Raw genomic sequence first — 16848 nt, 5'->3', positions numbered from 1 at the left:
TGGAACTTAACTGCCTCAAATGTATAAAGGGAATGTAAAGATGTAAAAAACAGAGCAGTGTGGAAGGGATGTTAAGGAAAAGAAAATGTGTATGTATCTGTCTGTGTGTGTGTAAATATGTAAAGTTCTAAGGACCAGTTAGTTTTGTTTTTGTTTTAAATAATGCCACTAAAAATCTATTTGACTCTTTAATTCAAAGTTGCAAAACTGACAGACCTTTTTGCTAGACACAGGTAATTAGTGTTGTTTGGCTTTGGGATTTGGCATTTAACCCTTAAAAGGTAACTCAATGCTTTACAAAATTTAAAATGTTTTTAAGTTGTGGCTGCAGCAGGGCAGTCAAAATCAGGAGAATATAAAAAAAAAAAAATTTTTGGATTCTTTTTGTTTGTTTTTTGTTTGTTTGTTTTTGTAACAAAATAGCAGATGAGAGTTGTAGTAAAAAAAAAAATTAAAAAAGACAGTGCCTCTCTGAAGCAACAGCAGGGGTGAGGTGCACAAAACAAAAAGGAGCAATGTTAGAAACACTGAGTCTTAAAATGGCTCTGAGTAATCAGACTGTCACTTTGATAAAGGTACATGAAAACTCTGTAAGCAAAAAAAAAGAAATAGTGACACCTTATGTAAAAATGGATCTGGATAATGTTATAGAAGTTAAACTATGGAAGGAATGTGCATTTGCCCCAGAACATGTGCAGGGTATATTGTAGAAGGGGCAAAAGAAATGCAAACATACCATGCTACTTAATTAAAATGCTATTAGGGCTCCAAAGGGAGCCACAATAGGTTGGGTTTTCTTTTTCAGATTGCTGTGTGTTTTGGAAGCAGAAGTTAAAAGTAATCAAAACTCTGGTGAAAGTTGATTGTGTCCCTTTTAAGATAGAGTCTCTGAGCTGCTGATGGCTTTAAATCCAAAAGCAGGAAGTTTCTGTGAAAATGCAAATTACCTAAATGATAAAGGAAGGAAAGAACTAGCAGCACAAAGGAGCTGCAGATAAAGGACATACCTGGTCAGCAAACAAATTGTCTAAATAAAAGGCATGGGATAACAAGATAATTTTAATACATTTAATGATAATAAGTATCCCTGTAACAACGTATAGTGTGTATGATTTTTGGAAAAATCCTTTAAGGTCGTATGGTAATGATGCTTCTCAGTTATTACCTGTAAATACAACTTAAAGCTTAACACAGCAGGAAAAACATTATAAACTTGGTCTGCTGTATAAGAAGGAAAACTCAGGGATTTAATGACTAAACAGTGGGATAATTTCCCCATAACCCTTAAAAGATAAAAGCCTTTGAAACCTGGCCTGCCTATAGAACAAAAACAGGAAAATATGGGGGCAATTTCTCTGTTTTGCCTGCAATCAGCAAGGGTATTTGTAAAAGAAATATTTTAAGCAATAATCTGCCACCCCAAAAGGGGTAGAAACATGTTCTTTTTGTCTTTCAGAAAATCAGGAAAAGCTGCCAGCTGAAAAGCAACCCAATACCATGAATCTACTGTCACAATAGAAATTGTGTTCTGTGTTCTATGTTTTGTCTTGTGTTTTGTGTTGTTGCTCGCACTGTTGTGTGTTTCAAAAAAAAAAATACTGAAGACCTGCAGGAACTTAAAAATAAATTAAGCTTTCTGTCCCAGCTACAGGACAGCCTGATACAAAAACAAGTACATGCCAATATAGACTTGGTCCAAATTGGTCTGGGTAACCTAAAAGGCCAATGGAATCTTTAGTAATGGCTTAATACTACCACATGGCTTATCCATAAGAAAAAAAAATATTAGAAATAGGAAACTACACAGCCATAGCTATGAGATGCACTGAAATGCAGATACTTGCACTAGCTACTTTGGAACACAAAATGTTCTGGGTCATATTGGGAAATATTAAGGGTTTGATGCATTTGTTAAAAAAGAAAGATCATTGTTTGACACTTATCAATATGAATGGATGCAATATGTTTCCACTATTGTAAACCAGACTTGTTAATGGGAGAAATTGTTGTCAAAATTGCACACCAACAGTCCCTGGAGGCAAAGGTATTGAAGGTTAACCCACTCCCCATATTACACATGGGATCCTTCTGGCTACCCTGGACCTTGAGCCAGTGGGCTGGGGAGGGAGGGAAGCTATTGGACACTAGAGGTTGTACCGAATGGACTCCTCAAAAGTGGGTGTGCCTCACCTTGCCTGTTGCCCCAGAACCTTGTAGTAAAGATACATCACTAGGATCATGTATGTGGCATGAATTGGAATCACAAACTCAAATTGCCTCACAGTACTTTCTCTTGAATAGGCTACATAGAAAGTGACACTGACGATTATAAATCTTAGTGTCAAAAGGGGGATTATGTTGGATCATATTAAAGAAGTTCTGTATTAAAATCACAAATGAGTTTGATTCCCCAGAGTTTAAATTCCAGGGTATTACTAATGAAGAGGTCTCTTGGTTTTTGGTGCTGTTTCTCTCCCTCTATGTGTGAAACTTGCAAGCTGCTAATTGCGTTAGTACATTCTAAGACAGAGTCTGTTCTCAAAGCAATTCACAGAGAGAGAGACTCAAAGCAATACTCTAACAACAGAAACAGCACCCAGAGACTCCCCGCCCTTTTGTTGTATTAACAATTGTGATTAAAATAGAGATAGAGGATGTATGTGGATGGATGCTTGGTGTGGATAATAACTGAATGATCAGGGAGGTGCCAGCCTAAGAATCCAGTGTCCATCGGCTGAAGAAGGCGTCAAGTGGAAATAACCAGAGGACCCCCCGGAGGGCAGACTGGAATCCACCCAACAGCCTCAAGAATGGGAGAACCAAAGAACAAGATAACATCTTGGAGCCATCAGGAATGTGCTATCTGCTGATTGATTCAGCAACAGCATGATGAAGCAATTCCCATAGACTGGCATAGGAAGAAATTCCTATAAAAATAGACTCTAAAAAGTGAGAACTTTGGGGTCTGATTCTGCAAACCAACTTCCAGGAGCATCAGATGAGCATCTGACAAGGCCCTGCTCCCTCCTCATGTCCAGGCCACCTGGCCAGTGGCTTGGCATGAGCAACTCTAAGGCTGGTAACTATGATAACAACCTTGCAGAACCTGTGTGTGTGTGTATGTTTGTATGAATGAATGTGAGAATAAATTTGAGATTGAATGGAATGTTATAACTATAACTAACTGCTTACTATGATTCTTTCTGTATTCACAGTAAATGTGGTATTTTGCCTTTTTCCCTTTAATAAGATCCTGCTGGTTTTTATTTTATTGGTACAACACTAGCAGGTCCCTTAAAAACGGACTTGTTCCTGTTGCTGATCCAGGAGACTTACGGTCTGCTGCAAAGGACCTCACCCACTCTTGATTTGTATCGTGTGGAAATGCTGACTCTACAGCGGAGAGATCTTATTTCATTAGTTTAATAAAAAGAGATAGTCAGTGGCCCAGTCTCCAGCCTTGAAGGGACCTGATCCTGCAGTGGCCACGGTAGTAGCACTGGAATGAACGGATCAGTGCGTATGTGTCACCACTGCCCACTGTTGGTGGGACTCTGAACTGCACCATTCTCAGTCGGATGTCCAACACTATTAGCAGCTGATTGAGAGTCCCCCTTAGCTCAAGTGCTAGGAATTTGTGCTTTTAGAACAGGGGATTTGATTTCGATGCCTACTGTTGCACAGAAATTCCAAGTAGACATGATATGTGGTTCCATGACAATTAGGCGTTTGCCACATATTTGTCCCAAAAATCAAACCTTGCATAGTACGTTGTTTTGTTACAGTGTTGGATATCTACAAGACAGCTCTCCCTATTCTTGTATTCAGCAGGACTACTCATGTACTTAAAAGAGTTCCAGAATAGGGACTTAGAAAGGCATTACTGCTGCCAGTTTCATGGCATTGGCAGTTCCTGTCCTGATTATAACAAGCAAAAATCAAGTGTAAGTCCCAACCGGGCCATGAAGTCTATGGTCTGGATTTTCAGAACAGTACAGCATCCAGCTGCTCCCGTCCAGTTAGGTGCCCAACTGGCAGCAAAAGCTCTTTTAAAAATCTGTCTCTGTGAGACACACAGACAGTCGGTGGACCACGATGGATCAACTGTTGATTTTAATCACTAATTGTTACCCCTTTAGTTACTTCCTCTGCCCCTGAAAGAAAAAAAAGCTTGTTCTCATTGGTTTGATAGCTCACCTTGCCTGGCTCAAGCAAAGCTGGCTCAGTGCTGTTTTTTTTTAAACATTTCTTCATTAAAGGTTTAAAACCAGAAGTGGGTATAGGCTACGACCATTAAATAGAACAATATACTGAGCAAAAACCAGTCGGAGAACACTTCAATCTCTTTGGTCACTCGATTACAGACCTAAAAGTGGCCATTCTTCAACAAAAAAACTTCAAAACCAGACTCCAACAAGAGACTGCTGAATTGGAATTAATTTGCAAACTAGATACAATTTAGGCTTGAATAAAGACTGGGAGTGGATGGGTCATTACACAAAGTAAAACTATTTCCCCATGTTTATTCCCCCCCGCCCCCGCTGTTTCTCAGACGTTCTTTCAACTGCTGGAAATGGCCCACCCTGATTATCACTACAAAAGGTCCCCCCACCCCCGTCTCCTGCTGGTAATAGCTCACCTTCCTGATCACTCTCATTACAGTGTGTATGGTAACGCCCATTGTTTCATGTTCTCTGTGTATATAAATCTCCCCGCTGTATTTTCCACTGAATGCATCCGATGAAGTGAGCTGTAGCTCACGAAAGCTTATGCTCAAATAAATATGTTAGTCTCTAAGGTGCCACAAGTCCTCCTTTTCTTTTTGCGGATACAGACTAACATGGCTGCTACTCTGAAACCTACACTGGGCATGCATTTGATCTGGCCTATCCTATGATCTACCAGTAGATGGTGCCAGAGCAGTTTAAAAGGCCCTGCCTCTCTCCCTGGGAGCCTGGATTGGATGCACAGCACTACAATTTGCTCCCTCTGTAGCTTGTATGTGTCTTGATGACACTGTCATTGCCCTGGTCTACACTAGGACTTTAGGTCGAATTTAGCAGCGTTAAATCGATGTAAACCTGCACCCGTCCACACGATGAAGCCCTTCTTTTCGACTTAAAGGGCTCTTAAAATCGATTTCCTTACTCCACCCCTGACAAGTGGATTAGCGCTTAAATTAGCCTTGCTGGGTCGAATTTGGGGTACTGTGGACACAATTTGACGGTATTGGCCTCCGGGAGCTATCCCAGAGTGCTCCACTGTGACCGCTCTGACAGCACTCTCAACTCAGATGCACTGGCCAGGTAGACAGGAAAAGAACCGCGAACTTTTGAATCTCATTTCCTGTTTGGCCAGCATGGCAAGCTGCAGGTGACCATGCAGAGCTCATCAGCAGAGGTGACCATGATGGAGTCCCAGAATCGCAAAAGAGCTCCAGCATGGACTAAACGGGAGGTACGGGATCTGATCGCTGTATGGGGAGAGGAATCCATGCTATCAGAACTCCGTTCCAGTTTTCGAAATGCCAAAACCTTAGTCAAAATCTCCCAGGCCATGAAGGACAGAGGCCATAACAGGGACCCGAAGCAATGCCACGTGAAACTTAAGGAGCTGAGGCAAGCCTACCAGAAAACCAGACAGGTGAACAGGCGCTCCGGGTCAGAGCCCCAAATATGCCGCTTCTATGGTGAGCTGCATGCCATTTTAGGGGGTTCAGCCACCACTACCCCAGCCGTGTTGTTTGACTCCTTCAATGGAGATGGAGGCAACACAGAAGCAGGTTTTGGGGATGAAGAAGATGATGATAAGGTTGTAGATAGCTCACAGCAAGCAAGCAGAGAAACCAGTTTTCCCGACAGCCAGGAACTGTTCCTCACCCTGGACCTGGAGCCAGTACTCCCCAAACCCACCCAAGGCTGCCTCCTGGACCCGGCAGGTGGAGAAGGGACGTCCAGTGAGTGTACCTTTTAAAATACTATACATGGTTTAAAAGCAAGCATGTGAAAGGATTAATTTGCCCTGGCATTCGCGGCTCTCGTGGATGTACTCCCAAATCCTTTGCAAAAGCCTCTGGGGAGGGCAGCATTATTGCGTCCTTCATGGTAGGACACTTTACCACTCCAGGCCAGTAGCACGTACTCGGGAATCATTGTACAACAAAGCATTGCAGTGTATGTTTGCTGGTGTTCAAACAACATCCGTTCTTTATCTCTCTGTGTTATCCTCAGGAGAGTGAGATATAATTCATGGTCACCTGGTTGAAATAGAGTGCTTTTCTTCAGGGGACACTCAGAGGTGCCCGTTCCTGCTGGGCTGTTAGCCTGTGCTGAACAGAAATGTTCCCCCGCTGTTAGCCACGGGGAGGGTTGAGGGGGTAGCCACGCGGTGGGGGGAGGCAAAATGCGACCTTGTAACGAAAGCACATATGCTATGTATGTAATGTTAACAGCAAGGTTTACCCTGAAAGAGTGTAGCCATTGTTTTATAAAATGTGTCTTTTTAAATACCACTGTCCCTTTTTTTTTCCTCCACCAGCTGCATGTGTTTCAAAGATCACAGGATCTTCTCCTTCCCAGAGGCTAGTGAAGATTAGAAAGAAAAAAAAAACGCACTTGTGATGAAATGTTCTCTGAGCTCATGCTGTCCTCCCAAACTGACAGAGCACAGACGAATGCGTGGAGGCAAATAATGTCAGAGTGCAGGAAAGCACAAAATGACCGGGAGGAGAGGTGGCGGGCTGAAGAGAGGGCTGAAGCTCAAATGTGGCGGCAGCATGATGAGAGGAGGCAGGATTCAATGCTGAGGCTGCTGGAGGATCAAACCAATATGTTCCAGTGTATGGGTGAGCTGCAGCAAAGGCAGCTGGAGCACAGACCGCCGCTACAGCCCCTGGGTAACCAACCACCCTCCTCCCCAACTTCCATAGGCTCCTCACCCAGATGCCCAAGAATGCGGTGGGGGGGCCTCCGGCCAACCAGCCACTCCACCACAGAGGATTGCCCAAAAAACAGAAGGCTGGCATTCAATAAATTTTAAAGTTGTAAACTTTTAAAGTGCTGTGTGGCATTTTCCTTCCCTCCTCCATCACCCCTCCTGGGCTACCTTGGTAGTCATCCCCCTATTTGTGTGATGAATGAATAAAGAATGCATGAATGTGAAGCAACAATGACTTTATTGCCTCTGCAAGTGGTGATCAAAGGGAGGAGGGTAGGGTGGTTAGCTTACATGGAAGTAGAGTGAACCAAGGGGCGGGGGGTTTCATCAAGGAGAAACAAACAGAATTTTCACACTGTAGCCTGTCCAGTCGTGAAACTGGTTTTCAAAGCTTCTCTGATGCGTACCATGCCCTCCTGTGCTCTTCTAACCGCCCTGGTGTCTGGCTGCGCCTAACCAGCAGCCAGGCGATTTGCCTCAACCTCCCAGCCCGCCATAAACATCTCCCCCTTACTCTCACAGATATTGTGGAGCGCACAGCAAGCAGTAATAACAGTGGGAATATTGGTTTCGCTGAGGTCTAAGCGAGTCAGTAAACTGCGCCAGCGCGCCTTTAAACGTCCAAATGCACATTCTACCACCATTCTGCACTTGCTCAGCCTGTAGTTGAACAGCTCCTGACTACTGTCCAGGCTGCCTGTGTACGGCTTCATGAGCCATGGCATTAAGGGGTAGGCTGGGTCCCCAAGGATACATATAGGCATTTCAACATCCCCAACAGTTATTTTCTGGTCTGGGAATAAAGTCCCTTCCTGCAGTTTTTGAAACAGACCAGAGTTCCTGAAGATGCGAGCGTCATGTACCTTTCCCGGCCATCCCACGTTGATGTTGGTGAAACGTCCCTTGTGATCCACCAGAGCTTGCAGCACTATTGAAAAGTACCCCTTGCGGTTTATGTACTCGCCGGCTTGGTGCTCCAGTGCCAAGATAGGGATATGGGTTCCGTCTATGGCCCCACCACAGTTAGGGAATCCCATTGCAGCAAAGCCATCCACTATGACCTGCACATTTCCCAGGGTCACTACCCTAGATATCAGCAGATCTTTGATTGCGTGGGCTACTTGCATCACAGCAGCCCCCACAGTAGATTTGCCCACTCCAAATTGATTCCCAACTGACCGGTAGCAGTCTGGTGTTGCAAGTTTCCACAGGGCTATCGCCACTCGCTTCTCAACTGTGAGGGCTGCTCTCATCTTGGTATTCATGCGCTTCAGGGCAAGGGAAAGCAAGTCACAAAGCTCCATGAAAGTGCCCTTACGCATGCGAAAGTTTTGCAGCCACTGGGAATCGTCCCAGACCTGCAACACTATGCGGTCCCACAAGTCTGTGCTTGTTTCCCCGAGCCCAGAATTGGCGTTCCACCGCATGAACCTGCCCCATTAGCATCATGATGCATGCATTGGCAGGGCCCATGCTTTCAGAGAAATCTGTGTCCATGTCCTGATCACTCACGTGACCACGCTGATGTCGCCTACTCGCCTGGTATCGCTCTGCCAGGTTCTGGTGCTGCATACCCTAACCTTCTATATACTGCTGGATAATGCATGTGGTGTTTAATGTGCTCCTAATTGCCAAAGTGAGCTGAGCGGCCTCCATGCTTGCCTTGGTATGGCGTCCGCACAGAAAAAAGGCGTGGAACGATTGTCTGCTGTTGCTCTGATGGAGGGAGGGGCGACTGACGACATGGCTTACAGGGTTGGCTTACAGGGAATTAAAATCAACAAAGAGGGTGGCTTTACATCAAGGAGTATTTCAGGCAGGACTTCACGGAGGGTTCCAATAAGAAATGGTGCACCTAAGTAATTGTTCTTATTGGAACAAGCAGGTTGGTCTGGCCTCTGATTGATACATGGCTATATTTACCTCACTGCACCTTCTCTGTGGGTGACTGCAGCGTGACCTAGAGGAATGAGTCCCCTAGACGGGGGGCAGGATGGGGAGGGGGAGCAAATGAGTACAAAACAAATCTGATCTATTTCTTGTTTTGATCCACTCCATCTATCTTGTACATCTTTGGCTGGCAGCAGACGGTGCAGAAGGACTGCAAGCCATCCACATCTCATGGCTGCTCGGCAGAAGATGGTACAGTACGACCGCTAGCAGTCCGTATCACCTGCCTGCTCACCATAAGATGGTTCAATAGGACTGACTGCAGGACTAAAGAGAATGACCTGGTCAAGTCACTTCTAATGTAGTCCCTGCACCCATGTCTGCCCAAGCGCTCCTGGCCGATGTGGCCAGGAGCACCTCGGACACGACGATGACGGCTACCAGTCCTATTGTACCGTCTGCTGCCACAAGGCAATGGGTTGCTGCTGCTGTGTAGCAATGCAGTACCACATCTGCCAGCACCCAGGAGACATACGGTGACGGTTACCTGAGCGGGCTCCATGCTTGCCGTGGTATGACGTCTGTACAGGTAACTCAAGAAAAAAGGCACGAAATGATTGTCTGCTGTTGCTTTCACGGAGGGAGGGAGGGAACAGGGGCCTGACGATATGTACCCAGAACCATCCGCGACAATGTTTTAGCCCCATCAGGCATTGGGATCTCAACCCAGAATTCCAATGGGCAGCGGAGACTGCGGGAACTGTGGGATAGCTACCCACAGTGCAATGCTCCGGCAGTCGACTCTAGCCTCGGTACTGTGGAAGCACTCCGCTGAGTTAATGCACTTAGAGTATTTTCTGTGGGGACACACACACTCGAATATGTAAAACCGATTTCTAAAAAACCGACTTCTATAAAGTCGACCTAATTTCGTAGTGTAGACATACCCTTAGAGACCAGCTGTGCTCTGCAAATCTCCCCTTGGCAGGAAGGGGATGAAAATCCACCTGCTTATTTATAAAAAAAAAAACACAATACAATTTATTAGGATAACTTACAAAAATAATGTAAACCCAATCGGCATATAAACACCCACAAACCGAATGCTCTGCCCTTTGCTATGGCACACAGCAGGCAACACAACACAGGCAGGAGGAACAGGATTTATGTTGCATACTTAAAAAAAACCACACCTGAATGTAAAACAGGTCCTACTTCAGGGCAGAAATCTGAGAGGGCATGAGAAGTGGACACAAGAGTCCCCTTGGTTAAGGATCTGCCCCCGCCATGACTGGTGCTGCTCACGTGATTCTAGCTGGAGTGAAGACAGGGGTAATGCACAAGGTATCTGTGATTTCCCAGCCACAGGAGAGAGGAGCACACAGGCTCTCTCTCTCCTCTTCTTCTGGTTGTGGCAGCTTCCCCTGTAGCAGCCGGACAGCTTCCCTGTAAGCAAGAAAAAACAAACAAACCTTTCTCTCTAGCCCAGTTTTACACCCATCCCCAGAGAACAGGGAGTTCTGTTCTCACTCATCTCCCCATTACGCCACCCAGACTTCTGTAGGGCGATCCCAGGCTGAGGTCTGGCAGTAGGCCAAAGACAAGCTGGTTCATGTCTAGATGGGGTTTGGACACTTAGAGTGAAATCCTAGCTATATGGAAGTCAATGGAAGTTTTGCTTTGGGCCAGGATTTAACCCTAAACTTCCAGATGCTGCTGATTCCAGAAGTGGCACTTTTTCTTCAAAGCCCAGACCAACCCCACAGTCTGGCTCCCAAGGGCAGTCAGTCATGAGCTCTGATTCTCACCCCTCCTTTCCCTGGATGAGTTACAGGAAGTCTCTTACCAGGCTCTTACCGGGACATGGCGTAGTTGATCTGTGGCTGCCGGTGTCCATTAAAAGAGGACGAGGCTGCTATGGTGTAGGCACCCATGTTCTCAAACGTCAGCCAGTCACCAACTTGCAGTTCTGGTAGCTCCAAGCCATCTGCAATGCAGTCCGGCCCATCACAAGAAGGACCCCAGAGGCTGCTGCTGAACAAGGGGTGATCTGGGCCGTGTTTCTGCAGTGGGGGTGGGGCGTAAAGGAGATGGACATCACAGGAGACCAAGCTCGTAAATGAAATAATCGGACCAAAGGTCAGATCCTCAACTGGCGTAAATCAACACTTCTCCACTAACTGCAATGCAGCCACACTCATTTACAATGGAGCCATGTGGATTTATACCAGCCGAAGATCTGGTCCTAAAACTGGAGTAACTCCATGGAAAACCAATCCAAATTGACCAGACTAGCCATCGACTACTGGAGGCCCAAAATGTAGGCTGCAAAAAGTGAGTTTTATGGAAAAAATATTAGCAGAAATGTTCATATTTTAACGACCTTAAGGAAAAAAAAGAGAGGGGAGAAAGAGCAGTTTGTGTGGATTTTAATCAACCCAGACATTGCAGCACCAGTACACAGGAAGCGGAAAGTTCGAGGGAGTGAAGGAACAGAAATGGAACGCCGTCTGTCTGGACTGTCTCCCCGAGCTAAAGGCAAGAATTAACTCTGTCAATGGCAACAGCTTTGTTTTAATGGTATATTCCAGTTTGATCATCTCCGCTATTAGTCACATCTCTTAAAGCTATATTTGTCACTTGTGTCTGTCCCTTTAATCCTTTCCTGAACACTCCTTGTGAGCAAACAGACACTGGGTGCGCCTACACTGCGGTCAGAGGTGTGACTGCAGCCCACGTAGAAATATCCAAATTAACCTGGATCTAGCTGGCTGTACAGGCCCACCTAGGACCCTGGGTACTCACGGTGCTGCCGGGGTTTCACTGCTATTGTTATTGCAGCTAGCTCACATATGTCTACAGGTGCCGGAGTCACAGTGTAGACATGCCCGCTGTATGCATGGTTTTACCCAGTGCTGCTAGTTAGCAAGTGGCTGACCCATGGGCCACATTCAGGTCTTGCTACAGCCCAGCTGCGATTCTGAAATCCCTGCAACTGGCTCTGAAGCTTTAAAAACCTCAGTTTTTGCTCTACGATGCCTGGTTGATCAGAGAAGGCACTCACTGGCATTTTGGAGCCAACATGTAGAGCCCTGCAAATCCGCGGGTATCCACTTTATATCAGCGGACCATTTCTGCCGATGGCTGTGGATGCGGATACAAATTTTGTATCTGCGCAGGGCTCTGATGGTAAGAGCCGGGCAGGCAGCTGCGAGGAACTGCAGCATGGATCCTCCGCCTGCCCTGGGTGGGGGGCCGGGGCACTGGGCATGGGGCTGCCACAGCTCCCCACAGCTGCCAGCACGGCTCTCTCTGACCCGGCCACGATAAAAGCCGGGCTGGCAGCTGTGGGGAGCCGCGATGGACCCTCCACCTGCCCTGGGCCGGGAGCCCAAGCAGCCCCCAGGCAGCTCCACAGGTCTCCCCACTCCCCTTGGCAAGGCCAGCATGGAGCCCAGCCGAGAGCCATGGGGAACCACAGCAGATCCTGCACCTGCCCGCGGCGCAGAGCGGGGAAAGAGGGGAGCTGAGAGCAGCCCCTGGCCGTGTCCCCGCCCTCCAGGATCCCCACCCGGCTCCCCACAGCTGCCCGGGGCTCTCTCTGAGCGGGCTCCGGCAGGGGAATGCCTCGGAGCCTCAGCCCGCCCCCAGTGTAGAGCCCTGCAAATCCGCAGACAGATGCGGATATCTGCAGATAAGTTTTGTGGATAGCGGATCAGATGTGGATACACATCTGTGTATCCATGCAGGGCTCTCCCAACATGAAAACTTGTTAACGACGCTTCAGAATGGGTGTCAAGGATTCAACAGTGTATTAAAAAGAACCATGGGTCGGTACAGGAAGTTACAGGAATTCGAAATCTGCCCAGGGTCCGTTGCACTGCTGCGGCCAATGCCAAGCTATCAATGGTCTGATACTCTGGGGGCTGATCTCTGGTGTCCAATCACTTGGAGGAGGGCAAAAGCCTTTGAAGGGCTCGTTTGTGATGAAACTGGAGTTAGAAACCTTAGCCCAACGTCCTCCTGCGGGAAACACCACTGATTTCCACGGAGTCACACCCGGGATGAGTTGAACACATTCTGCCTTGCCTACACCGTCCTCTGTATCACAAACAGGCTGAGCTCAGATGCGGAGCGGGATAGATGTGGGAGGGAGGAAGGGAGGCTAGAGCCATGCTGGGCACCTGGGGAGGCAGGGAGCATCACTCTGACAGCGTCTAAGGGCTTGGCTACCCTTCCAGATGTAGAGCGCTCGGAGTTAAACCGGCCTTCGCAGAGCGCAGCAGGGAAAACGCGGCCGTGCGTTTACACTGTCAGCTGCAAGCGCACCGGCGTGGCCACAGAGAGCAGAGAGCGCCATGGTAGCTATCCCAGTGCGCAAGTGGCTGCAATGTGCTTTTCAAACTGGGGGTGGGGTGGAGTGTGACAGGGAGTGTGTTGCGTGTGTACGTGGGGGGAGAGAATGTGTTTTGCGGGGGCTGAGAGCATGTCAGCATGCTGTTTTGTAAATTCAGACAGCAACAGACCCACCCACCGCCGCCCCCTCCCCCCCCCCCACACTCACAGCCTTCCACACTAATGGCTGCTTTGTCCCGGAGCAGATTAGCAGCCGGCTGTCAGAAATGGAGCTTTGAAAGGGGATATCCGCATGCCTGCAGCCGATTTCAAAGCAATGACAAGAGTGGCCACTTGACTTCAGGGGATTACGGGACGTTTCCGGAGGCAAGTCACAGCACAGTAATGCAACCCCTCGTTCACACTGACGCCCGGGGGTTTCAGCCGGGGTGCAGCAAGCGTTCTGCTTCTCGTGGAGGTGGATTGCCAGGAGCGCTCCAGCTGCAGAGTCCCGGCACTCTATGTGCCTTGCCAGCATGGACGCGTCAGGAGTTAGGGCTCCCGGAGCTGCTTTAATGCGCTCTGACTTGTAAGTGTAGCTAACCCTTAAGTCGCTCTCTAGTGAAGACAGGCTACTAGGGAGACACTGCAGGGAGTTACAGCCAAAGGCTCTCAAAGAGCTCGGATACTCAGTGTGGGAGAAAGAAACCCCAGAGACTGAGCATGGGAACAGAGCGTCCCGGAGGAAAGGCACGACGTGCAGCTGGGGAGAATCCCAGAAGTGGATCAGACCCTCCACTGAGGGCTGAGTTATTTTGGTCTATTGTGTCCCTCTTCCTCCAGGTGGAAGGGACACTTACCTTGTGCAGGATGGGGCTGGGGCAGGTGTGATTGAAGAAAATGCAGCTGAAGGATCCATAGATGCCATCGTTAATGTAATACAGGATGCTCTTCTTGCTGCCAGACTCTTCATCTGGGAGATGGGGATAGAGCAGGGAAGGCAGATTCAGCAAAGGGTCAATTCACGTGTCAAGCTTAATACTTTGAGCTCCTGGGACTGGACAAAGATGCCCCATTTGAGGGGACTTTGTCAGCCTGACGTGGCTTTTGAGGAGTGACCAGATACTGACCCGGCTGAGGGCCACACAGAAAATGAGAACTGAGGCCTGAATCAACTGCCATCCATTTTTCCTGCAGTCACTACTGCCGTCCAATATCAAAACAGGTCCACTTTGGACTAGTAGGATCTGAACTACTGAGCAGTTGTATGCTGGTTGGCTCTCAGCTCTCATCTTTCCTAGCAAAAGGTGTTTGGCCCGCAGTTCAGTTACCCATCACAGCAACCTGCTGCCTCCCCGGGGGCTCAGCACTGCAGGAAGATGCATCATTCCACCTGCTCAACCTACCGTCTGAGCCAGGCGGATCCAAGGGAACCTCCTGCTTGTCAACAACATTGACAGCCAAGGTAAAGGCAGAAGCTACATAGTATCGTCCTGGTTTGGCGATGATCTCCACCCCACAGCCTTCTGGGAAATACAAGTCCAAGGCAGAGTTGATCATGGCTGCCATCTGATTGGTAGAAAGGGGGTGGGGTGGAAGAAACCACAAACATTGTGGTTGGTTATTCCAACATTTATTAGTTAACCACCCTTTCAAAATAAAGGCCAGAGATTCAAGCCCAGCTGAGATACCAGCTAGGACTCCCTCCCAGCTGCCTTCTCTGCCTAAAGAGAACACAAACGGTAATCTTTATACCTCTTCAAACCGGACTTTAGAATTTTCAGTGCCAGGGAATCCACCTCCAATGTCTAATAAGTGCATCTTGTAGCCCAGCTCTGCACCCATTTCAAACACCAGCCGAGCATCTGCTATGGACCGAGAGAAGGCTTGCAGGTCGGGGCAGTCACTGCCAACATGAAAACTAAGGGGGAAGAATCCTTAATTTAGTCTGGGTTAAGCCCCATCATCCAGCCTCCTCTAATGCCAGAGCGTTGAGAGCAGACTTGGGAAAACAGTGCAAAATGTTATTCACAAATAATCATTCTATAGGAGAGTTATGCTCTTTCCACACACCGAGAGAGAGACTTACAGTCAGAATAACCTTTCAGACTAAAGAAAAGCAAATATAAACCTTCCAGTGGAGAGCACAGTGTGTGATTTCTCCTAGAACTCTCTGCAGACTAAGTGACTCCAGCAAGGCCCTTAAATATCTAGGCTGGGAATTTCAAAGAAGTTAAGTCTCTATTTGCAATGACTTTCAACAGGAGCTGAGCCTCTAACTCCCCTAGGATCCTTTGAAAAAAATATCAGCCTTAAAGGTGCAATACATAGAAAGAAAAGGCATATATTACAGAGATTCACTCTTGTGATAAATTTAACTAATTTTGATCACACCCATGACCTTCTTGTGTTTAATCGTAATAATTTAGCTTGAAACCTTTTTAGTTGTGAAACCAAAACCCTCAAGTGCAAATTTTTAGTTTTACACCCAAATATGCAATGCAAAATTTGCTTGGTTATTGGTTAGTTCCCCAACTCACCCGATCAAGGAACAGAAACAATACCACGTGACTTGGAGAACCAACCAACAGCGTGAATGTCCAACACTTGCAATTTGCAAACAATCAGTAAGCGGAAATCCTTGTCTGAAGAAATTAGGGGAGAGTGTCATAATTAACGTGGAATTCTGCCATCTGTTCATGGGCTATTGGTGACAAGAAATAGAGGAGAAATCCCACCAGTGAATGCACTAGGATTGATTTGCCCAGGTTTGGTGATCAGACAGACCCTCCCAGATCCATGAAGTTCAGTGCAAGTAAAGGTTTCAGAGTAGCAGCCGTGTTAGTCTGTATTCGCAAAAAGAAAAGGAGGACTTGTGGCACCTTAGAGACTAACCAATTTATTTGAGCATAGCTTTCGTGAGCTACAGCTCACTTCATCGGATGCATACTGTGGAAAATACAGAAGATGTTTTTATACACACAGACCATGAAAAAATGGGTGTTTATCACTACAAAAGGTTCTCTCCCCCCACCCCACTCTCCTGCTGGTAACAGCTTATCTAAAGTGATCACTCTCCTTACAAGAGAACCTTTTGTAGTGATAAACACCCATTTTTTCATGGTCTGTGTGTATAAAAACATCTTCTGTATTTTCCACAGTATGCATCCGATGAAGTGAGCTGTACCTCACGAAAGCTTATGCTCAAATAAATTGGTTAGTCTCTAAGGTGCCACAAGTACTCCTTTTAGTGCAGGTAAAGTTAGGGTTCAGGGGCTGTGCTTATGTCAGTTTAGGGAGAATCAGGCTTCACGGTATGAGGATGCCACCCTGTACCTGATGCCAACAATCTCCACATTCATCTCCTTTGCAGTTTCTAGTAGGTGTCTGCAGGACTTGAGGGTGGCACCAAATTTCACGCTCAGACAGGCAGAGGATCTGGGGTTGTCGGTGGCGATGCACAGAACCATCCTGTGGAATGAAGTTACACCAGGTCGGTGTCCCAGCTCTTCATCTCCCACTCCCCAATTACCATGCAGGCCAAGGTATGCGATTTCTCCAACTCTTTACTGAAGCCAGCCCTAGTACATGGAACATGAACATGCTATGAAAATACATAAAGGTCCTGCCCATAACAAACATCACGTTCACCCTCTAGAGAAGATTGAGAGACTAACCTTTGGTCCA

General features: G+C 47.2%; 1 protein-coding gene across 4 annotated transcripts in view; it reads right to left on the bottom strand.

Annotated features, from left to right (window-relative positions):
• Positions 1 to 7155: 7155 nt before the first annotated feature.
• The window catches only part of AZIN2 (antizyme inhibitor 2), a 26043-nt gene continuing 16350 nt past the window's right edge, over positions 7156 to 16848 (bottom strand). For 3 of the 4 annotated variants that reach the window (XM_084652545.1, XM_084652546.1, XM_084652544.1), the window contains 6 exons: positions 16498 to 16632; positions 14917 to 15082; positions 14568 to 14730; positions 14022 to 14134; positions 10684 to 10889; positions 7156 to 10272 (listed from right to left, as the gene is read on the bottom strand). In XM_084652545.1, coding sequence (XP_084508671.1) covers positions 10128 to 10272; positions 10684 to 10889; positions 14022 to 14134; positions 14568 to 14730; positions 14917 to 15082; positions 16498 to 16632 — 928 coding nt within the window. In that variant the 3' untranslated portion in view covers positions 7156 to 10127. Of the gene's footprint in view, positions 10273 to 10672; positions 10890 to 14021; positions 14135 to 14567; positions 14731 to 14916; positions 15083 to 16497; positions 16633 to 16848 lie in introns of all 4 variants that reach the window. The other variant, XM_084652547.1, reaches the window with a different exon arrangement.

This window comes from Lepidochelys olivacea, assembly GCF_965140295.1.
Source record: "Lepidochelys olivacea isolate rLepOli2 genome assembly, chromosome: 19".
Lineage (NCBI taxonomy): Eukaryota > Metazoa > Chordata > Testudines > Cheloniidae > Lepidochelys > Lepidochelys olivacea.
This window is presented reverse-complemented; position numbering and strand designations above follow the sequence as displayed.